We start from the raw sequence: 25,403 nt of genomic DNA, 5'->3' as shown, positions 1-25,403 counted from the left end.
TCTTGTGGCAACATGCACCCCAGAAAGAATTGAATCAAACAATGGGATGTCATTTCTGACACATGTCTATGAGATTGTTTCAAGAAACATGGTACTGAGTGGGTATATCACATTCCCTATCACACACCAGCCTCTGGGAAAATTGAATGCTACAATGGACTGTTACAAGACTACACTGAAACTAAGGGGTGGTAGGACCTTCAAACATTGGGATACACACCTAGCCAAAGCCACCTGGTTAGTCAACACAAGAGGATCTGAAAAGCAAGCTGGCCCTGCCCAAGCAAAGATTTTATGTACTGTAGAAGGGGATAAAGTTCCTGTAGTGCACCTTAAAAACATGCTGAGGAAAATCTGGGCTGTTCCTGCCTCAGGCAAAGGATAACCCATTTGTGGGATTGGTTTTCCTCAAATGCCTGGGTGCACTAGATAGGTAACATGAAAGGATGGGGAGTTTGATGGGTGCCTCAAGGGAATTCGATTTTGGGTGAAAAGAGCCAATAAAACAAATAGATTTTAATTGCTTTACCACACTGTATGTTGTAACTTTTATATGCTTGTGGCACACATCTCTGCCATTCCAGATTTGGAAATCTGAACTCAAGTTCCTTCCGACTGCCACATTATTGAGGAATTGAACTCCGATGACACCAAGACCAGTGCAGATAGAATCAGAACTGGCTTCAACATGCAAGAATCCAACGCTTCACACCATCTTTCCTGTCTTGGAAGACTTATGATAGACTGAGCCAAACATAATGGACTAAATGAACTCAACAGACTTTAGAGTGATGATCTGTAGACCAAGGGCACCAATTGTCACAGCACTATCCAAACTAGCTGGCTACAACAAGGCTTTTACCATCACATGCCAGGTTAAATTCATTAAGTAGTTCCCGCATCTTGCCCCAGCACAGCCACCAATCCCCCACAAGGTTTCAAAAGTTCATCTACTGTCTGTGCTGTTTCTTCAGCCTCTTCAGGCCAGTCCACCCTGCTTCTTGCCTCTGCTATGTCCAGATTCTTCCTTCTCCAGGCTCCTCTTCCAGCCAGCCTCACCTCATCCAGGTCCCCTTCTTCTCCCAAAGCCTCTTCTACATCTGGGGCATACTCTCTCTCTCCTCCCTCTACTTTTTCCATCTCTCTCTTCATCCAGTGCTCCTCTTCCATCCCTATTAGAGCTATTTAACTACTTAGCAGGAACCAGCCACAGCTGCACACCCACCACCCCTGAAGCAAGCCCACAGCTGTATATTATCAGTGTTAATTAACCCAGCTTCATTCCTCTACAATCAATATCTGCATGTTTATATCAAAAGACAGAGGAAATGATAGCACATTGGAAAGCATGGCATGACAAACAGTATGGATTAAGGGGTGGATACTGTCCTGGTTTCAGCTGGGATAGAGTTAATTTTCAGTAGCTAGTACAATGTGGTGTTTTGGATTTAGTATGAGAATAATGTTGATAGCAACAACTAAAAACATTGGTGTGTTATGTAATGTTTGTACTAAGCCAAGGACTTTTCAGTTTTTGGGCCCTGCCAACAAGAAGGCTGGAGGGGCACAAGAAATTGGGAGAGGACACTGCCAGGACAACTGACTGGATATTCGATACCATAGACTATCATCCTGAGTATATTAACTGGGGAGATGAGGGGGCCAGGGCTGGGCAACCACTGCTCAGGGAGTGGCTGGGCATCAATCAGTGGGTGGTGAGCAACTGTATTGTGCATCACTAGGTTTTGGAGTTTTTTTCCCCTTTTTATTACAATATTATTATATTTCAATTAAATTGTTCTTAACTCTTGAGTTCTACCTTTTTTCCTGATTCTCCTTCCCATCCCACTTGGGGAGGAGAGGCAGGGAAGTGAACAAGGAGCTGCACAGTACTTAATTGCTGGCTGGGGTTAAACCACAACACAGAATTAATCATTAAAAACTTACCCTTTTTAGATATTTCACAAATCAGCATATACCAATATACTATTAGCATGGCCTAGGCAGAAGCCACCTAAGAATGCTAAATATATGTAAATTTAAACACAAATATGTGGAAATTTTTAGACCCAGTAGGTTTTGCCATTTGTAACGCATGCTACACTACCAGATATTGCATCATTCTTTTCACCAAACTCCATGGGCACCTCCTGCCTAAAGCATCAGAGATTGCCTGCCTCACTAATCTTATGAGCTCCATACCAAGTTTTTATGTAGCAGAGGGTCAGAAGATTGACAACACTTACCTAGTCATTGCGAGTATAACAGGCTTCATGCTAGCATCACCCTGCTGCCAGTAGCTTGATAGAGTTGATGAGCAGAGAAGCTTCAGTCAGAACCTTGCAACGGTTACATGTAACACCAAGGTGGTCATAGTGGTAATTTGGGTCCTGATTTTCCTCTGTATTGGGATTCAGGTTTTAAATGAAACCCAGATCAGAGAAGTTTCACCTCAGCCTAAGTCACCAATAGCACAAATCTGATAGATACACAAGAAGTGAACACTTGCTCTAAAAAACACCAATAAAGCCTATAAGGCTCCACCATTGCATAAGGGTTTTACTAGAGGTTCATTCACAAGGTTAAAACCTGTGTGTTTGTGTCCCAGCTATTTATGGTTATTTAGGTCTCAAATATTTATTGCATATGTGAGTACTGTTAAAGACAATGGAACTTCTTAGGTGTACAGGTCAACTGCTGCCTGGAAAAATGTATGCTTTTTTTAATTATTTGTCAATTCAGAAAAAGTCAGACACCCATTTTGATGAAGCTCCTATGGAACTCTGTCTAGACAGTAGAAGCTGGCAGATTTCTTATGAGTTCCCCTTTCTAGCTCTTCAGCAGTCCACCCTGTGGGATGAAAGGAAGACAAAAAGCATAGAAGTTCTGGCTGCACTCGCCCTTGCAATCTTGATTCCTAAGGTCTATAAGCAGTCTGCCCTGGCAGGCCTCTATTCCCATTTGCCATCAATTTTTAAAATATAATAATGCAATTCATACATAACTGATTTCAAAATACCGAAGCCACTGTCCTTCCCCACTTGGCTTTGCTTAGCATTCTCACTAGTGGCAGGACTGTAAAATATTGCCGCAAACATGCAGCTCAGAACAAACAAACAGTAGAGCATACTAATTTTCTGCTGAAAGGAATTATATGCTTCGGCATGTTTTTCAGGACAAGATGGCTTACCATTGTACCTGAACATGCTGGAACTTAACCACACGCTTAAGAGATAGAACTGAAGATATAGTAGCACTGTTCCTCTTTACCATACACACGTATAATTGTCTGAAGAGCTAATCTATCAAAGTTTTCAATATAAACAACAATTTCAAGACCATGTATACTCTAAATGAGCTTAAAAAGATGAACATTAAACAGTTTCATTAGTTTAACCAAATCTTTTCCCTATTTTCTCTAGTATTATTAAAGACAGTACTTTTCTGAGGAAGGCCGGAGTTTTCATAAAGGTTTGTGATGTTATTAGTAAACTTAACTTACATAGAATATTCCAAGAGCAACAGCCAAGAAAAGTTACTGATGTTAATCTCTTTAGTACAGACAATAAACATTTGAATGAGACATCAAAATCTACCTCACAGACATCTCACAGGACAGCTTTCAGCTCAAAGCCTTCCAGCAATTATTTTTTTTTTCCTATTCAGAAAGGCAGGTCCAGCTTCTGTTGTAGAAAAGTTTTAGAATGCAGTCTGCAAACCCTGACTTCTCTCATCTTGGATAGATAAAAGCACGGCCTGAGAAATTCTTTTGGGATGAAATGTACATCCCAGATACAACAGTTCATATTCTGTCACAGCACTCTCCAAACTAGCTGACTGCAACAAGGTTTTTTTTTACCATTTATACCAACATACTCTTCACACTAGTCCCTCTGCTACCTTCTGCTAATTTCTCCTCATTCAGGAAATGCATTCTCTTCTTTTCTCTTCCTCGGCTGCTCTCTCTTCATTGGCTCTCAACCACTTAACAGAACCAGCCACAGCTGCACCTTATCTACATCGGCCAACCCACCGCCCCTGAAGCCAACCCACAGTTGTATATTATCAATGCTAATTAACCCAGCTTCATTCTTCTACAGTATTCTACTGATCTGTTGCTTTCTAACCCTTTCCTCCATGTTTTCCCAAGAGAGTCACTTGGGCCCATCTGCCTCTGAAGTACCTACAAGAAAAAAAGCTTTCTTTTAAGAACTGAATCCTTCACTACCAACAATAAGGCCAACATGAGCGACAACAGTAACAATTTTGAATAAAGGCATGCTGACCTACAGCAGAAGCCAAAAGCAATAGCCAGGCATTGCACCACTGTAACCCACTGCAACAATTCTAGATTGCCCCATATCATCATCTAAACCAAATACTTTGCCCGTTATTAATATTTCTCCTCACTCAACTTGCTGAGGGTATCAGTGTATGTCAGTTTACAATACTTCACACATCTTTACATGAAAGCACCTTCCTACTATGCACAGATTAAGACAACTTAGTTTAATCCAAAATATTTTATTACTCAGTTCCATGTTGGGGATTATCTGCCTTCTTCCCACAAGAGAAAAAAAAGGTAATTTGAGCATCGGTCTGCATGTCAATCTTCAGTGAGAAAAGCCAAATAGATCAGTCATCCAATCTTTTCTATATTAGTTTGGCACAATGCGCTCCTAAAATGAAAACCCCAAAGACTATCTGCAATGCACTCTGCCAGAGATCTGCATAGCTTAAGGAGTTTCATTTCATGCCTTCTTGTACACAAAGCAGGGGGTGAAGCTCCTTCTCCTCTCTCCTCCCGTAACACTGGCTTAAAACAAATAGAGAGAACAATCTGCATGTCTTCAAGACCTCTTCTGGACGTACCCCTGCTCTTCCTCCCAAGAGCCTCCAGGAAAGATAAGAAACATGCAGTTGCAACTCAGAGCAAGTTCTTGTCAGGGGAAGAAACTGAAACTCTCAGGTATTTTTAGGAAGATGTTTGAAGAAGGCATGAACAAGCCTGTGTGGAGCAGAAGGTACCAGTGCAGGAGATCCTGGCCCTAACCTTGGAGGTTCAAAGAGAAAGCTAATTCTGTTTGTTACAGTGACCTTGCCAGAAGCCAGCAGTCACAACTGAAGGGCAGGCAGTAAAGAGCGTGGCTGTGTTTGCTTGGCAGTATGGAAGAACTAGTTTCCACACTTATGACTGAAAACCTAACAGAAACTCAAGTGCCCCTGTGCTTCCTACTGGCTGGGGCATCTGATGCATCTGCACAGGACAGGAAACCTATTGTATTGAACTGTTCATTACAAATAAAAGGAGAACTTATAGTTAAAAGACAAATTCATATTTGTTCTATATTTACATAAGAGCTTGTTTTCCAGAACTATATGCAGATGTTATCGAAATAACTTTTTTAAGATAAACTTATGCATATTAATATAGTTTTAAGAGAAACTCCATCCAGCCCCACTGTTTTAAAAAAACAGCTGTTCACATTTCCATTTCAAGTTTGAACTTCCTGACAACACATTTTACACAACCTCAGGAACCATCACCTATGTTTTATTTATATAAATAGTCCAACAAAATAGGCAATATGGATCCTTAATAAAGGAGAACTTTTCCAAGTTTTTAAGAACACATTAACACTGTTTCAGTGAGCTTCCATGCTAATCACAACTGCAATATTCTCTTACAAGTCTTTAGTCATAGGATAGGCATCCATAAAGATATTTGCTTCAGTGAAAAAAAACAAATTTCAGACGTATTTTATGGGAACATTTAAGATACTGATTACATATGTGGTGGTAAAGTTAAAGCTTGCAACAAGAGAAAAAAATGAAAGTAATATTAGTATCATACCTGGCAACTCTGCAGTCTAAAAACATGGAAAAAGTTTAAAAGGTGTAAAATATTGATAAACTGAGAAAACTGTCACTGACTACACATGAATTTTCCAAGTACATATTCAGCAGCCAGAAATTAGAGTCATAAATCAAAACAATTCAAATATTGTCTTAACGTGGTGGTGCATCTCACCTCCTCCCCTGTGCCACTCTACAACCTCAGGAATCTCCATTAGGCCTTAGCGTTAGTGTAATGAGTTGGGCAGTTAAGCACCCCTTGACCATACCAAAAACTCTTGCATGGCTAAGATGGGGAACAACACTGTCCATAACAGGAACTCCTGTTGCCTGGTCAAGGTAGGGAACAAGAGCAGGGACAATTAGTTATTCCCTGATAGCCCTGATACATTCCTGACCCAGATAGTAGCCTGAGTGGAATGGTACCATTGTTACTGGAATTCTGAAATATTACCAGCTCAGATTACAGCCAGGATGGGAATTTACAGATGACTAAAGCCAATCATCTCGTGACCTTATAAACAGCAGTCCCAAAGTGAGACCCTTTTGAGTTCTCCTGGACTGCAGCTAGCTGCAACCAGCATCTTCCTCTGAGCGGAATGCTGCTCAGAGCTCACAAACTCCCAAGTCTGTGAAGCTAGGAGGACCATCACCGAAAGCTAATGACTGAGCCTGGGCTGATACTCCTGTTCCACGAAGCTCAACCCCTTCACCTGCTGAGAAATGCAAAAGATATTCTACATATTTCATTGAACAAGGGGAACTTTTAATAGGTATATACCTTTGTACATTTATACATATATCTCTATACATCTATTCCTTCACATTTGTGTATGAATAGATTTAGGTACCTCATAGCAAGTATAGTATAAGTGTTACCATCTCAGATCCGTAGTTAAGTCACTGTTGTAGTTTAAATATATCCTATTAATTTAACACTTAAAGTGAATCAATCGGTGATTAAGTGCTGCTAAAACTCTTGTGATCAACCTTAAACTGTGAGCAAACCTTAGACATCCTTTAGATATAAAACCATTGTCCAAGTCTGAAACTAAGATTGGACCTAGCCATATCCAAGCTCTGTCAAGAGTTTAGACAACAAGGGTGTCTACTCTGAACCTCATGACTCAACAAGGAAGGCCTCCTATATCCTTTTATGTCTTTGGTCTGTGTAAATAATTTCAACTCTATTTTAATTCAATTTTCCTTTGTATATTTCATCCATGTAATAGAGTAAACCTTGCCATCAAGCTTCACAAAGTTGCACTCACAAATTCATATTAGAACTATTTCACTAATATCTTTGATGGTGATGCTTTAGGCAACCTAAACCACTCACATCCACGACACTTAACCATAGCGGTAGACAAACACTTGCCTGCTAGAGTACATTAATCTGACAAGGTCAATAAACTCTACATTAACTGCAAACTGGAGGTCACTGCAAGTTTCACCACACATTTCAGATATTTGAATTTTGAATGCCTCTTCAGATAGAAAAGAAGTAAATATTATCTGAAGGTAATGGGGAGACCCTATTATCCACTAAGCTTTGAAGCTTCCCTTTTGAAGAATACAAAGGATTACCAAAATAAAGCTCTGAAAGCATTTATTAGTAGCAGAATGGGAGATAACACTGATTTGTTTAAAAAACAAAACTCGTAAATTAGCATTATCACAAATTAGATTTCCTTCAACACCAAGCCCTTTCAGTATCTGAAAAGAACAATTCTGAAGATACAAGCATGATGGTCAAAAAAATCCTCAGAGTGTATTTGGTAGAAATAACTAGTGAAATGAAATGCATATCCATGGGTCAAAACAATGACAATTAATTGCATACCTTTGAGAGTTAACTAGCAGCTCACAAAAGGACCTGATCACCATTGCTGACAGCTAAGCAAAGACTCATTTCAGTTTGCCCAAAAGCAAGATGACAGGATACTCAAGAAGAGCATGGAAAAGAGCTCAGAACACAAGATGTCAGGTGTAGTCAGATGTCAGCATGTTCTAGCAGACAGAACCCATTTCTCCAGCACTCCCACAGTAACCCTAAGTTACAAGGAGTTACAGTATCAACAGCAGTGTGTCAGCAATAAATACTGTGAAATCTATTGATGAGAAATACTAGGGAAGAATCAAAATCACCTGGTGTAATAAGGTACATTAGCAGCCATTCCACTACAAATTAGATTAGGACAAGAGAGATGAAAACAAACAGTATTATGTAATATTTCCATAAATTATGAGAACAGTTTACACTTTAGGGATACAGAAGAAATATACTGAGACAGTGTGAAACAAGGGTAGATTGACTGAATTCCAGTTTCATCCCATAGCAGAGAAACCAGAATACTCAATGACAAAGTTTGAAAAGTGGTGGAGCTGTCTCTGGGTCATCAGATGCTGAGCACTATCAAGAAGCTGGACATTTCTGAGCAAAATTAAGAGGGAATGATGGCTGTATAAGCTTTTAAGACAATTTGATAAGTATTTTATCAGTTCCCAGACAGAAAGTAAACAATTAACAATTTCAAATAATTCTTAAGTATCAAGTAAATAGAGCTGCTATTTTGGGGTTTTGGTTGGGGATTTTTTTGTTTGGGTAGGGTTGTTTCTGTTTTGTTTTTTTTCAGGACATTTTTCAGTCAAAATCCAACAAAACTGATCTTCCAAAAAAACAAGAAAAAACCCCCACCAAAACACACATACACCCCAAACCCACCTTACAGGAAAAAATAATCAAGACTATTCACCAAACATGATTCTCCAGTTCTGCAGGGTGGTAAGACAGAAAATCTTAAGTGTCCTACAGGCAACATGCTCAGCCTTCAGGTAAAGTGTCCTGGTTTCAGCTGGGATGGAGTTAATTTTCTTCTTTAGTGGCTAGTACAGTGATGCATTTTTGCTTTGGTGTGAGAACAATGTTAATAACACACTGATGGTTTTAGTTGTTACTAGGTAAGGTGATGTTTATACTAAGTCAAGGACTTTTCAGTTTCTCAGGCCTTGCCAGCCAGAAGGCTGGAAGGCTGCAATAAATTGGGAGGAGACAGCCAGGACAGCTGACCCAAACCAGCCAAAGAGGTATTCCACACCATGGGACGTCACACTCTGTATATAAACTGGGGTGTATGTGTCTCTGTCTGCACCACTGTCTGAGGCTGGGGCTGCCGATCATTACTCGGGGACTGGCTGGGCATCAGTCAGTAAGTGGTGAGCAATTATATTGTGTATCACTTGTTTTTCTTCCTCCCTTCCCTCTGGATTTCATTTCTCCCCCCCTCCCTCTTTTCTATTCTAACCTATTGTTGTTATTATAATTGAAAATAAAATAAAAATGAAAGAACAATAATTGTTCTTATCTCATGACGAGCGAGGGGAAGCAAGCAGCCGACTCAATATGAGTGATAGAGCAAGCTTCGATTTATTACGGCGCAATTATGTCTTATATACAGTTCCAGTTAATTATGCCTACAAGTCATCTGCTGATTGGCTAAGCTCTAAAGGGTTACATTTTCATACGTCCTCCTACTTGCGGTTTCTGCGGATAGCTAGCTACATTTTTTTTTTTCCTCTCTTGTCTACGCGAGTTCCTCAAAGTTATTTACAACATTAGGCACAAGGTCAGTGTGTTTTTCTCAGCTTCCTTATCAGCATGCCTCAGCATAGCTGCAAGGCCTGCTTCAGCTAACTTACGCTAACTTTGTTTCACAAAGATCTTTAAGGGAGTCATGGCCATGATCACACAGCCATTCTGCAACATTTCCCCCTTTTTCTCTTTGTGCAAGCAAAACTTGTGCAGTTACACGCTCGAGTAATTTTTGAATACAAGAGAGAGCACAGCTTAAACATACGAGTGCAATGATAACAATTATTACTATAAGCAACACACTTTACAACAGCCCTTTCAAAATACCAGAAGACCGCCCTAATAATAGAGCACCATAACTTTGTCCATTAATTATCAGAGGTCCTCGGACACGAGTTGCGATTTTTTGTGGTCGGTTGTCAATTAATGTTGTATCTACTGCTGTTGCCAGGTCCAGGCCGAGGCTCCTTCGGGTGGTGGGTTGTAACACGGTGTCTGCCGATAAGAGTTGGTCATGTCTCCTGGAGGTGGTGTCGTGAAGGTGACAGGAGTCGCGATTGGGGTCGACGCGCTGCGGCTCCTCGCGCTCGGTTTCTCGTTTCCCATCTGCCGACAGACATTGGTGCTGTGGGTCCCTCGCTGACAATTTTGGCACCACACTTGACGTTGTCGACATCGGTCACGGGTATGTCCTGGCTTCCCGCATCGATAGCAGAGGAAGTCTAGGTGCTTGGTGGTCGCTGGCTTTGGGGGCGCAGTAGCCCCAGGGGGGCACAGAGGCGCAAGCGCTGCAAAAGCCTGACTTTGGGCTTGCACTAAATCTCTCCCTACTGCTTGGATTGCTTCCACTAGCAAGGCTTGCTGACCTACTGGCACCCGACTCATTCGCTCTAGCATTGTTTCTACAGAAGAATCTAAGGGCAGGGTTACTAAAATGCCTTTGGTGTAACTGTTACTATTCTCCAGAATACACTGGCACAATAACGGCCCTTTCATAAAGTTAGGTATATCTGGTGGGCTCACTGTGGAGGCCTGACTCATTCACTGTACTACGTAACTGACTTAATATTTTCCAATCAAAGCCTCCCAGGTTCCCTGTCTTTGGTTAGCGGCATTCATCTGATACGTTACAGGGAAAGCTTGTGGGGGGTTGACTTGCTCAGCAATATTAAATATTCCCTGAGCAGCTGCTTCTTGTGCTATTTTTTGCCAATTAATGCACGTAGAACGCACCAGTTTGTTTACTGTATTTTTTTGTTCCTTTTTTTTTTTTTTTTTTTTTTTTTAAAAATTTTGTATTGACTGCCCACTGCTATTTTCTTCCTTAGCAGCACTTTCGTCCGATGTGTCCCTGCCCTCTGGCCCCCCCGAGGCTACTTCGCCGGAGGGGGGGACGGAGGACACGAAGGGTCTATAGGTGGTACAGTGGGCTCTATAGGTGGTACAGAGAGCACTGTTTGTGATAAAGGGGGTATTGGAATGTAATTTTCACATGGCATAATTTTTCCTGCATTAGGATCTGCGCTTGCAAGTCGGCTTGTTACTGCTGCAGCAAGGCGCTTTTCTGCTTGATATCTTTTTATACAATTAGTTACTTCATGCCATGATTTCATCAATTTTTTTGCTGCCTTATCATCATCTATTACTAAATCCCATAAACAATCCCCATAATTACGCCATTCTTCTACTTCAAACATATGCTCAGGATCTGCAAAATATCCTTTTGCTTTACCCATAGTAATTAACCCAGCCAGATCTTTTAAAGGGCCTACTCCCCGCTTTTCTAAAAAGCATTGTAAAAGTGCTAGCGCTACCTCTTTTTCCATTGTGCACTCATTAAAGTCCTCTTTGTTGCAGCCTTTTCCCTTGGGTAGCAGCTCATGGACGGCGAACCCCTTCTTGAATTATCCTGGGCTCAAGCACGGATCGGGTACGATGCCAGCATCAGCCGATCTTCTGCTCTCTGGTCGCTGCTACCAGTGCTTCTCCATCCTCGCTGTCCGGTGAAGAACAAGGTTAGGGGTCCCTTGTTCGGGCGCCACTTTGACGAGCGAGGGGAAGCAAGCAGCCGACTCAATATGAGTGATAGAGCAAGCTTCGATTTATTATGGCGCGATTATGTCTTATATACAGTTCCTGTTAATTATGCCTACAAGTCATCTGCTGATTGGCTAAGATCTAAAGGGTTACATTTTCATATGTCCTCCTACTTGCAGTTTCTGCGGATAGCTAGCTACATATTTTTTTTTCCTCTCTTGTCTACGCGAATTCCTCAAAGTTATTTACAACATTAGGCACAAGATCAGTGTGTTTTTCTCAGCTTCCTTATCAGCATGCCTCAGCATAGCTGCAAGGCCTGCTTCAGCTAACTTACGCTAACTTTGTTTCACAAAGATCTTTAAGGGAGTCATGGCCATGATCACACAGCCATTCTGCAACAATCTCAACCCTCAAGTTTTACATTCCTTTCCAATTCTCCTCCCCATCCCTCTGGGTGAGGGGTGAATGAGCAAGGGCTTCATGGTACTTAGTTACCAGCAGGGGTTAAACTGTGACAAAAGGGAGGGAAGCAACAGAAAGCAGCTTTCCACTTAACCACATTCTCCTAGTCACCTAAAGGCAAGTAATGAAGCTCTCAAAGGCTTTCTGTCCTCTTTGCCTCGAGCAAAAGAATGAACTGTAATTCTAGAGTTTTAAGTGAGAGCAGATAAAAAGTAAAATAAGACAACCCTTGGGTCTTCACAGAGAATCTGACAAGAACACAGAAATGAGCATTAGAAACTCCAGAACTCAAACCACATCCATTCTCTTATCACCACTGCTGCTAAAAACTAGCTTTACAAGTTTTTTTAAAGAACAGCTATACAGCAACATATAATTTCTATTTTATACAAGCTTAAGCCAAATTTCACTAATACTGGCAGCCAGCAAAAGCCACAGGAGCATTCCCACAGTCATCCCACCCCCAGCTGCTTGTTTCCACTCCCACCTCATCCTTTCCTGCACTGGAATAAGCTTTTGCACAGCTGCACCATTACTTTTACTCCAACTTCAAACAATAACAAATGCATTAGCACAGTAAAAGATCTCATGAAGTTCAAATCCATCATACAGAAGGAAAAACTGATCTTTAAAAGTATCTTGTACTCTACGTGTTTGAGCTTTGGGTAAGGCAAAATTGCACACGTCTACGCATGGGTATCACACTGAGCAGTACCAAGACTCCACTGAGTGACAGTGAAGACTGACCCTTTAGTATCACTAAATCCAACAAGACAGAAAGTTCCAGATTAGTTATAATCTATTTACTTTGCATAGGAACAAAGAAAACTGCCATACCAGATCAAACCATTTAAGCAGAACCCTACCACTTACAATAACTAATAGTGATAAAAATCAGACATGGTAGAGGGCTCTTCCAAAAAAATAAAAAAATCCAAAAAGCCCGCTCTCAAGCCACAGAGCACAGAAGAGGTAGGAGGTGAATACTACTCTCACAGTAGTATTCAGCATAAACTGGAAGCAGAAAATTTGGTGGTTTATTTAAGCAGACAGTGAAAAATATTAAGTATTATGGACTTGGTTAAAACGCAAAATTATATTTTACCTTAGCTATTCTTAGCCAAGGTAAATATAAGCTATAGTTTTTACCTTAGCTACATTATGACAACATGAACAGTAGAAGAGCACATCAAACCTTGGTCACACTGTGCTTTCACTGTACTTGTGCTCTCTCTGTTCCAACTCCCCTGCCCAGTCCAGTGCTCTGTTAATACATTCATGCTCTCCTTTGAAAGTCACCAAAGATGCTACAAATCGATAGGCAGAACTAAAACTGACAAGTTTTTAATAGTACACCTGTACATACAGTCAAAACTTGTTTCACAGTGTGTCTCTGGTACCTCCAGCAGGCATCAATACAAGCAGTGATTGCAGAAAATATAGCATAAATATCTACAAAGGTTGTCTTGCAACTGAACTGACAAGTCTGCCATAGCTAGTATATGCATTTTCAAATTCAAACACTTCATTTTCACCCAATTCACACATTACATGGTTACTGAGGAGACTAATTGCAGCGTTTCTTGTTTTTCATTTTTATAAAGACAGGGTTATGGAAGTATAACTAATTCTGTACTTGGTGATGTAATAAGTCAGCTACACCAATTTCAGACACAAATAAACATCACTTAAATGGTTTGAACATTTTAAGAGAACATTGTAAAGATCAGAGAAAAGGAAGTACATTTTGCCTACAGGGATTTGCCCCAAATCGGAAGTTATATCTCAAATTGTAGTCTACCAGCTTGCAGATACATGATTAATAGAAGACCAGTCTGTTATTTAACTTGAAATTTAGACAAAATATGTAAATATCTATAGTGAAGAACAGAAGAGAGTCTGAAAGACAGAAGATGTTACAGATAGTTGGCAGAACATGGCCTTGGGAGAAGGGATAGACACCATAGACATCAAGCTGGGGCATAACAAGATAAACTCAAGGAGAACCAAATAGTTAATGAGAACAAACAGAAAATTACCTGAACTATGAGTGAACTAATTAGCATACTAAAAGGTCACAAGAAAGTGAGCTTTGAAACCATTTTTAAAACCAATGGAATGCAAAATTGGTAGTAAAACTAGCTCACTAATTCCTCTATATGCTAGAATGTCCCTTACCCCTCTTAGGGCAAGATCTGTCGTGTAAATTAAAAGCACAGATAACATTCTCTGATAAGACAGTACAAATACACCTGCCAAAGGAAACAGCTTGAAAGGGTCAAATCTGTTTATTAATGGAGAAACAATGGAGAGATGCAAACACCCCAGAGGAAATTTTGGGCACCACCATACAGGCAACCAACAGACCTGGAAGAGCAAAGAACGCAGTACTGGTAAAGGCTGAATTCAAACCCAGAGTGCAACTGTATTGAATTTGAAAGATGCCTTCTTTTGCATAACCCTGGAGGATGTGAGCCAAAAGTTTTTTGCATTTGAATGAAGAGGGTCCCTGTGGAGGGTCGGCCGAGTAACGACAATCACACTAATATGGCTACATGTTGTCCTCCCTTTATTTAACATTCAGGCTATATTTATAAGTAAAACTAACTGTCCACGCGATTCTACATACAGGTGATTGGATAAAAGCCTCTGATCACACGAACGTCTGTATCACTGATTGGTGAGCATGCTGCAGGAACCTGATCAGGGTGTGCTGACTGTGGTTTCCAAGTCCTGTTCAGCACCTGGCTTCTTTGTGCATAGCTAGTTTTCTTCCTCAAACTGCTTGGTTCAAGGACAATTTAAAGTTGCTCTGCAGTTACAATTAACAGGCCTGGGTTGTCCAACCCAGACAATGGTAACACATGTCCTTGGTCTTTTAAAAATTCCTCTACATTTGAATGGGAAAACTCAACAACTGGATGAAAAGTTAAACTCCACTGAACTGTTACCCCAGAGATTCAAGAATAGTCCTACTTTGTTTGGTAATGTATGGCCAAAGAACTGGAAGACTGGCAAGAACAAGTATACTTCCAGCCAACCAGATCTCAAAAAAATACCCTTAAGAGAATCTGGACTGGGAGTTATTCACTGATGGAAGCAGCTTTATGGACAACAGACAGTGAAAAGGAGGATATGCTGTGGTAACTTTGAAAGATGAAATAGAAATTAAGCTGTTATTGCATTGACTCGAGCCCGAGAACTGCCTGAAGATAAACAACTAAATATTTGTACAGATTCAAAACATGCATTTGGGGTAGTACATACTCATGGGGTCATTTGGAAAGAATGAGGACTTTCATCCTCACAAGGAACTACAATCAAACATGGGAAAGAAATTTTAAGACTCTTACTTCTTTTGGTTTTTGAACTGCATGTATCTGTGATTCACTGCAAGGCTCACCAGAAGGGAAAAATGGATGTAATTAAGGGTAATCGAAAAGCAGATGAAGCTGCAAAACAAATAGCTCTATCAAATTCTATAATGAGAGCTTTAATACTAACTTCTCAATAGGAATCAAGAGAGATTCCAAATTACTCTGAAAGGGATGATCAATTGGCAAAACTTCTGAATTGTACCAAAACTGAAAATGTATGGTGGACAATGGACACTGGACAGATTATAGTTACAGCTCCATTAATGAGGGAATTAATAAAGAGAACTCACCAGGAAACCCATATGGGAGCTGAAGCAATAGTGGCAAGCATAAGAGTTGTTACGCTGTAGGGTTGAAAATGCAACAACACGCTAATATTATTGTGAAACAATGCCTGATTTGTTGCAGAAATAATCCAAAAATAAAGAAAAGACCCCCTCCAGGACAAGATAAGAGGGGACGTGCTCCAGGGAAACACTGCCAAATAGATTTCTCCAAGTTACCAAGATGTAAGAGGTATAAATATCTGCTAATACTTCTAGACACATTTTCTAGATAGGTAGAAGCTTTCCCATGTGGAACCAACAAGGCAAGAGAAGTAATCAGTGTGTTATTGAAAGAAATCATCCCTAGGTTTGAAATACCTGAGGGGATAGCATCAGATAATGGGCCTCATTTTATTACCAAGGTAGTGTAGGAAATTGCCAAGTTTTTACAGTTTGATTGAGACTTACATACACCCTGAAGACCACAGTCTAATGGGAAAGTAGAATGAATCAGACTCTGAAAAGACAAATCTCAAAATTATGCCAGGAAACAAATGAAACTGATAGATGTCTTACCCATAGATTTATTATGAAACTGAATTACCCCCAGGGTTTGAGAAGGAATTAGTCCTTTTGAAAATTTATATGGCAAACCATACCCAGTAAATAGCTTAACAGGGAAAGGTGATCAGATGCATATAAGTGGAAATCAGATACCTAATGAATACATGTTATCATTTGAGTGTACTCTATCTTCACCTCATAGGTACCCAAACAAAAGAACACTCATACCTCTGGACACCCCAGTACATACCTTCCAACCAGGAGATCTAGTCTATATCAGAACCCAGAAAGATGAACCTCTGAAAGAAAGCTGGAAGGTACCATATTTGGTATTATTAACCACACCCTGTAAGAGACTGCGCCTGTGAGACCCACCATTGCCACAGCAGATGTGTTGTCTCAACATTGCTATGGCAGGAAACTCATGCCATCACCACAGTGAAGGATCTATACATTGTTAAGGCAGGAAGATAACACCACTGCCACAGAAAAGATTTATGTATACATTGTTAAAGGAGGAAACCGACTGACGCCACAGAGCAACGGGGGAGGCTGATCCTGCAAAACTTAACCAAACCCCTGTGCACGTGCCCAGACTTGGGGTCAGGGGGGTCAAGGTACCTGGAGGCCCCTGAAGAATGTTGGGCATGTACACCATTGTCAGGTGGAAGGTGTGGTTAAAGCAGAACAGCTTGTAACAACTCTATAAAAAACAGAACCAACTAACATTGGACAGAACATTCCCCCACCGGAGTTGGAAATGAATCTGACTGTCGGGACACCGCAGCTCCAGGGTGGTAGCTATTGCTGTGAACCCTTTCCTTCTTTCCTTCCTTCCTTCCTCCCTTGATCTCTTGCGCTCTCTCTCCCTTTGCATTCACAGATTTATTGTTGGGCAAATAAAGTTCCTTAGCTCTTGACTCAGTTTTGAGTCTTAATTCTGTTCCTGAGAATACAAACAGAACCACGCTCCGGTCTCAGACCAGTATGCGACATACCCACAGCAATCAAGGTAAAGGGATGTCGTGGTTTAACCCCAGCCAGCTGCTCACTCACTCCCCCACCACCACCCAAAGGGATGGGGAGGAGAATCAGGAATGTAAAACTCAAGGGTTGAAATAAGAGCCATTTAATAATTTAAACAGAATAAAACAGAAAAAAATTAAACAGAATAAAAAGGAAACAATAATAAAAACAATAATAACAGTTATAATGGAAAGGTGGGGGAAAGGATAAAATCCAAAGGGAGAAAGGAAAACAAGTGATGCACAGTACAACTGTTACTTCCAAAGCAGCTTGAACCCCTTCATAAGCTGCCAATATCTTTCTTTCATTTGGAATGTATGGGCCTCAGATCTTCTATAGTCCCGACTCCAAGATCTGAAGGGTTGACCTCGAGTATCCCCTGGTGCCTTCTACCAGAGGCTCCAGGTAAGGCCATTCTCCCTGGCTGCAGCATAGAGCACATCCCTTACATCTTGCCCAATCTGGACAGGTCCAAAGGCTACTGCTTGAACTATCTCCCGTTTTATTTGTTCAAAGGCTTGTTGCTCAGGGCCCCATTTATATTCATTGTTCTTTTAGGTCACGTGATCAAGAGGGCTTACAGTCACACTGTAGTTTGGAATGTGCATTCTCCAAAAGCTGACAACACCTAAGAAAGCCTGAGTTTCTTTCTTATGAGTTGGTGGAGACATAGCTGTTATTTTGTTGATCACATCCACTGGGATCTCACTATGTCCATCTTGCCATTTTATTCCCAAAACTTGGGTCTCCTGTGCGGGTCCCTTGACTTTACTTTTGTTTTATGGCAAAACTGGTTTTCAGGAGGATTTGTATAATTTTCCTCCCCTTTCTCAAAAACAACTTCTGGTGTATTGCCCCATACGATGTAGTCATCAATGTATTGCAGATGTTCTGGAGCTCCACCCTTTTCTAGTGCAGCCTGGATCAGTCCATGGCATATGGTAGGGCTGCGTTTCCATCCCTGGGAGAGTCAATTCCAGGTATATTGGACACTCTTCCAAGTGAAGGCAAACTGTGGCCTGCACTCCACAGCCAAAGCAATCGAGAAAAACACATTCACAATATCAATAATGGCATACCGCTTGCTTGAGCGACATGTAATATCCTCGTAGAGATACCTTTCCTTCACACTTGACAGAAGTCACTTCCAGAGGCTGATGATTTGTGCTCCTTTTCCAGTTTCCCTGTCAATGCCCCTTTGCCTTGAAAGTGATCCCAGCTGCTTGGCTTCCCTACCCTCCAAATCTATACTATGAGCCCCATTTATCCCAGCATTGAAGCAACCAGGTGATAATGTGTTCACCTGGTTGACAGGCATAATCTTTCCGCATATCCCGCAGTTCACTCAGAGATAGGGATCAGGAGGTTACCTCTTGTTCGCTTTCTTCATCTTGTTCCCATGATGGCCCTGGTTCTTCATCCTTTACCAAACTAGCTGCTTTCTGTTTCTTCTTATCTACAGGTGCCACTAACACTGACACCAGTTTGTCTTCTGCATCACTTGTTTCAGGGGTCAAAGTAGCTGGAACAACCACTGCAGGGGATGGAGCAGTAGCTACAGTTTGTCGCTTAGAATTCCACCAGTTCCAGGACATGAAAACCACATTCAGGATTCCCATCACCAGGTTCAAGACCTGCACTACGGGGCTTCCAGCCGACCAAAGATACTCAGTCTCTCCTAAAATCCTAAATGTTTCATTAATTAGCCCTGAGGCTACTGGGGGAGGCGTGGACCCCACCCATAGGCTGACTCTCTGGGAAAACAAAGCCAAAGGTACAGTTGTTGGCGTTCCCCAGCAGGGGCCACCAGACACACAGAAGCGACAACACCAAGCACTCAGACCAGATTAGTTTCATAGCCAATGAGTCCATCATATTATAAGCCAGTATTATATAGTACAACACTATAACAACTTTATCCCAGGTCCCAATGATAACAAACAACACAACAGGGAACACATACTGTAAATAATCAAGACAATTCAACCTTGGGACCATGGGCAGCAAATTCAAAAGCAGAAAAGCCAGCACTGTAGCCAACGATTGTTAATCTAGAACAATGAATACTTAAAACAATTAACACAGTCTGATTAGACCTGTCGTCATCTCAGCCCTTCCAGCCCCACATTGGGTGCCAAAAAGGACTGTCATGGCTTAACCCCAGCCAGCAACCAATCACCATGCAGCCGCTCACTCCCCCACCCAGAGGGGTGGAGAGGAAAATTGGAATGTAAAGCTCAAGGGTTAAGATAAGAACAATTTAATAATTTAAATAGAATAAAAAAGGAAAGCACAATAATAACTACAAGTTATAATGGAAAGGTGGGGGAAAGGATAAAATCCAAAGGAAAAGGGAGAAAGGAAAACAAGTGATTCACAGTACAACTGCTCATCATCCGCTGACCGACGCCCAGCCAGTCTCCGAGCAATGATCCCCAGGTCCCAGCTAACCCCTTAAGTATATAAACCACCCATGACGTCCTATGGTATGGGATACCTCTTTGGCTAGTTCCAGTCAGCTGTCCTGGCTGTGTCCCCTCCCAATTTCTTGTGCCCCTCAAGCATGGCAAGGCCTGAGAAACTGAAGAGTCCTTGATTTAATATAAACATTACCCAGCAACAACTAAAACCATCAGTGTCCTAGCAACATTGTTCTCACATCATAGCCAAAACACAGTCCTGTACTAGCTACTAAGAAGAAAGTTAACTCCATCCTAGCTGGAACCACAAGGGAATAGACTCTAGGATTCACTATACTGAGTGAAGAGTGCGCCCCTCTGGAAGAAGGGGAGTGAAAAGAGACCCGACCTTTGAAACTGAAATTAACACAGAATCAGTGAACTGCACCTGGATGAATTGGGAATCAGTAGTTCATTTAGATTGTATACAGGGAGCAATTTTATTATACTCTGTGTTATTAGGAGTAGTAACATTGTATACTTTTAAAGATACAATAACATATATTTTTTTGATTATGCCCTTCAGTTCACCTCTTAAATGTCTGGGCAACAGCTGCATGCACAAGTTCAGTATGTAATAAACTGCTACTCGCATACAAATTAGTCTTCCTTCAGCTAGAGCAAGTTAATATTATAATAAGTACATAGAGATCTTTTAAATTCTTTATATGGCCTGACAAAGTAGTACTTTGTCTAACATCTATTTACTGGTAACACAACATACAGAATTACCGAGATACTCTACATGAGCATTTATAGGCTATTTCTGAAGAAAAATCACTATTAATGCTGCTATGCATTTAAATTTATCATGAAGACAGTTGAGAAGTAGATTATCTCACTAAAACACTAAAGAGAAAAGCACTTGGCATTTAGCATTTTCTATGATTTGTTAACACTCCTAGTTGAATGCCAAAGCATTCAGGGAGAAGGGTTTTAAATCACACACACACTCAAAACACTGACTTGTCCAAAAACAAGTACTTATTATAAGCAAAATTGTCCATGTGAAAGGAAAAAATACACAGCTGCTCTGTTATTGCTGCTGTGGGACTGACTAGCAAGGATGGACTCAATGTTTCAGCAATGTGACTTGTAGTGACCTTCCCGAACCTCTATCAAGCCAACTCCCTCTTACTATCACCAGGAGACAGAGGCATTTTAAACATGTTCCAACCCAGATTTTTATTTTCCTTGAAAGCCATAAAACTGGATACAGCCATATTATGAGATACAGTACATTATAAATTCATGACTCAAAGATAGCGCCAGGAGTTATAAAAAAAGCTCAAGATACCTGCTAAAATTCATACGTGATTTTTCCCCCGCCTCCTGAAACACTTGATTTCCTATGAATCCTTCTTTAAATACAGAGACATTTCTTATATGTTAGGACCACACCACAAGTATTTTTACATTGTCCTAGAAATAGGCCAAAATCCATCAGAATTGCTGAAAATTCACGTAAACAGGACACTGGTCTATAAACCATTTTTTTTGTACTGTAGTTCCAAGTCAAGTCAAACTTTAAAAAAAATATCCTTGTGGTTTAACTGCAATAAGACAACTAAAAAGAACACATAAGCCATCTGTTCAAACTGGAACTAGATTTTTCATGAGGTTTAAATAATTAGCCAGAAAAACTGTAAGGCAGCACTAAAATAGATCTTTTGATGTTAATACTAACTCCTTAAACTACACAGTCCATATCATATAAAACCCTACAAGAAATCCATGTGAAATTATCAGTTTCACATCAAAATTACACCGTTACTTCAGTGCCTTACCATACACATACCAGTTAGACCTAGCAAGTACATATTAAAGTTGAAACATGCTCTGAAATACTTAAACTGCTTCACCATGGACATGTTCACTTTCACCCTGAATACTTCCACATATATCAAATAGGCATAGTATGGGCAGTTTTATAAAACCTCAAGAAACTGGGCTTATCAAATAAAACATGGAAGGCAAACATGGACTACAAACAGAAGGGCACTAAATTAAACCACTCAAATGTATCACCTGGACTGAACCACCATAAAATTACTTTCTCTCTGAAAAAGAGGGGACACATGTTTGAAAGCTTTCCTTCCCCCACGGCCTTTACTAAGGATAAAAAAAAAAAAAAACACACACCCAAAAAACCAAAAGTTCCACAATATCACGATGCTACAAGTCAGAATTAGACTTCATTTAAGTTGTCGTCGTCCCCCAAGAAAAAAAAAAATAAAATTACTCAATTTTGTGCAGCAAATTGCTAGGAAAGCGCAGAAAGCGGTCAGGTACCAGGTGAGCACCCGAAGCAGAAGCACAGTTGACGCTTGAACCACGCCGCGCCCTGCTCTGGCACCGAGGCGACAGAGCTGTAGAAAGAGTTAACAGGCTCTACTCACGCCGAGATCCAAAGGTTGACACATCCGACCCCGGTCCCCGCCACCACCATCACAAACTCAAACTCCAAAACCTTTTGGGACTCCGGCAAAAGTTAAACATAGAAGCACACACACACGGCCCGGCTACTTAACAGCTAATCGCCCACAGTGCAGGGACGCGCCGCCCCGACCCGCTTCTCCAGCGCCGGCTGCTGGGCTCCGCGCAGCCCCGCGCCGCTGACAGCTGCGGGCGACCCGCGAAACAGCCCAGCATCCAGCACTCCCTCAAGTACGCACCAGGTGGCTCCACGCCCCCAGGGGAATGCGACGGACGAGCTGCACACTGCGCCCCAGCACTCCGCGGGCAGCTCCCGTTACCCTCACATCCACTCCCAGCCAGACGCCCGCGGAAGAGTGGGAACAGCCCCACCGCTTCCCCTCACCTCGCGGGGGGACACGGCTCTATCCTTCGCTCCGCGGAGGGGTAGGTCCCCGGCGGCGGCTCCAGGAACTCGACGCAGCGGCTGGGGGAGGCAGTTGGGCTGACGAGGCTGGAGCGTGGCCCAGGCAGGTAGTGGAGCAGCAGCGTCTCGGGAGGTTCCGGTGAAGAGGACGACAAGAAGGCGGCGAGGAAGAGAGGCGCCTCAGGCAGCCGGTCCAGCTCCACACTCCGCACTTTGCGCGGCTGCTTTCGTCTCCAGTCAGAGCACTGCTCGCGGCAGCCACTGCCGCCCGCCTCCCGCAGAAGCCCCCCACCGCTCCCGACGACACTTTCCGTGCCTATGCTGCCCTTCAGGCTCCCGGCGGCGGCGACAGCCACCGCAGTGCTGCCTAAGGCTAACCCCGACGACGAAGTACAATTCGCCGCCGCCATTTTCTCTAGCAAGTCACATAAGGCTCCCGAGGCTCAGAGAAAGCTACTGCACCAACCCACTACGGAAACAGCGTAGGGAGAGGGTGGGAGGCGAGCGCGGATTGGTGGCAGCAGGCAGCGCGGGGCGGGGCGGCCGCCTGTAGGTGCGGCGACCCGCAGCAGCATCTCGTCCGCCCCCATGCAGGTGTTGGTGTCGCGCTTGCTCGCCAGGGGCCGTGCCGCGGCGGGTCGCGTCGCAGGCGGACTCGCTCGGGCCGCGATCGGGAGCTGGCGGTGTTGGATGGGGAGGGTGTCCCCGTCCCCACGTGACCCTTCCTATGTGCAGGACAGCGGCGGGTACTCTGGCAGCCTCGAGGCCTAAAACCGGGGCGTGTGGGTCAGCCGCCTCCCTGTGAGGAACCGGCGCTGTAGGGAAGCCCTTCTCAAAATGTGGGCCGGCTCCTGGTGGCCCCTCGCTCCAGCTCGCAACACCACGTCTATGTGCTCCCTCTCCCTAGCACTCCCAAAACCTCCTCAGGCCATGTCCTCCCTAGGAGCCAGGTGAGAAAGGAGCAAAATCCCTGTAGTGCCTTCCAGTACTGCGGTGAGCCACCTTGAAATTGCTGCTATGCCCAGACTTACCTGCTCATTTGTCTCTGGGAATTAGTATGAAATTCAATACATGTTCTTTCTTGGCAGCCTTCACGTGTTCTTCTCTGAGTCACCCTCACTTGGCAGATGCTGTTTCACCTGTCCTCTGATACTTTTCTATGTCCGTAACTACTTAGAAGTGTTAATGTCTCAGAGTACACCTGTGTGCATATGCATGCACATTTAGTTTAGATTATAGCCTGCCACATACCTATCACTGCAACTGTTTCCCAAGAGACTGGGAGAGAGAAGAAAAGCAGGAGACATCACGTGACCAGAACATTGGGGACATCCAAGTAAAATTTACTTTTGGTCTAGATTTCTACTTGACCACAATTGGGTGGTTTTGCTTTCAGCCTCCAAGCTGTGGAGAAGGGACTTAATTTTGCAAGAACAGAAGGATATACATTGTTATCAGAAAAGTGCTGTTCTGCTGCCATTAAACAAATTACTTATTTGAATGCTGATTTAATCTGAAACTAGGAAAGAAAAACTGACTGTCACTATGCATACCAGGTTGTTTTCAGATTGGTGTGACATTGGATACAGTAGAAAACAGTTCAAAGCACTTTAGCTGAATATCTTAAGCTTATTTCTCAGAATTTGATATGTATCCCCCAAGTCTAATGTTAGCTAAGCATCTTGAAAATTATTTTTAGTATGGTCACTTGCTTTGATCTGAAGCACTAGGAGGTACTTCTCATCCAACTAACAAAAGCATATTCTTTCTAGTCTTACATACGTGATGCTAACCTAGATGTAGCGTCTTTGCTGAAGGATGTGATGAGCAGATTAGAAGACGATCTTTCCTCTAGACTTGCAAGAGCAAAAGCTTGAGGAGACTGTTTCAAATGGTACTCGATATAAACGCAAAATAGTATCAGTATTTATGTTGTGGTTTAACCCCGGCCAGCAACTAAGCACCACCAGCCATTTGCTCGCTCACCCCACAGTAGGATGGGGGAGAGAATCAGAAGAGTAAAAGTGAGAAAAATCGTGGGTTGAGATAAAGACAGTTTGTTAGGTAAAGCAAAAGCCACACATACAAGCAAAGCAAAATAAAGAATTCATTCACAACTTCCTCTCGGCAGGCAGGTGTTCAGCCATCTCCAGAAAGCAGGGCTCCATCATGCTTTCAGGAAGACAAATGCCGTAATGCCAAATGTCCCCCTCTTCCCTCTTCTTCCCCCAGTTTATATACTCAGCATGATGTCGTATGGAATACCTCTTTGGCTAGTTCCAGTCAGCTGTCCTGGCTGTGTCCCCTCCCAATTTCCTGTGCCCCTCCAGCCTTCTTGCTGGCATGGCCTGAGAAACTGAAAAGTCCTTGACTTAGGACAAACATTACCTAGCAACAAATTAAAACATCGGTGTGTTATTAACATTATTCTCACACTAAATCTAAAACACAGCACTGCACCAGCTACTAAGAAGAAAGTTAACTCCATCCCAACTGAAACCGGGACAATGCACATTGCCTTAAGGTCACACTAAATGAATCACTTAAATGGTCTCTTAAGATGCCATGTTCTAACTACTCTTATGAAGGTTTTTCAGTGAAGGACACTGAGAAAGTCAGTTGTGTTCATTGTCATCTTTGGGATAAGCAGGTCATCTAAATATCCTCTAGTAATGTAGAACTCAGGAATGTACATTTAAAGATAAGTTCTGAATTTCTTAGATCCAGTATTTGAGACTTCTTATTTGAAATCTCAACTGTACAGTAAATTAGGGACAGTTTTCTGGAAGATTCCTAAACCAAGCCTTCTTGTCAAAGTTACTAAATGCAGGGAAGAACAGACAAAAGTATGGGCTTTGTAGAAGCAGGATGAGATTAGCTGTGTGCAAATTCTGAAGCAGATGGCTAAAGTGAACTCAA

General features: G+C 42.2%; 1 protein-coding gene across 2 annotated transcripts in view; it reads right to left on the bottom strand.

The window, feature by feature from the left end:
* Positions 1-23,699, bottom strand: part of LOC119140854 (mitogen-activated protein kinase kinase kinase 1-like) — a 67,889-nt gene extending 44,190 nt beyond the window's left edge. Inside the window, exon 1 of one of the 2 annotated variants that reach the window (XM_037372487.1) lies at positions 22,464-23,699. In XM_037372487.1, coding sequence (XP_037228384.1) covers positions 22,464-22,894 — 431 coding nt within the window. In that variant the 5' untranslated portion in view covers positions 22,895-23,699. The remainder of the gene's footprint in view (positions 1-22,463) is intronic. The other variant, XM_037372486.1, reaches the window with a different exon arrangement.
* Positions 23,700-25,403: the final 1,704 nt, after the last annotated feature.

The sequence above is a fragment of the Falco rusticolus genome, chromosome W (genome assembly GCF_015220075.1).
Source record: "Falco rusticolus isolate bFalRus1 chromosome W, bFalRus1.pri, whole genome shotgun sequence".
NCBI lineage: Eukaryota > Metazoa > Chordata > Aves > Falconiformes > Falconidae > Falco > Falco rusticolus.
Note: the sequence above shows the minus strand (reverse complement) of the source record. Positions and strands in the feature narration are given on the sequence as shown.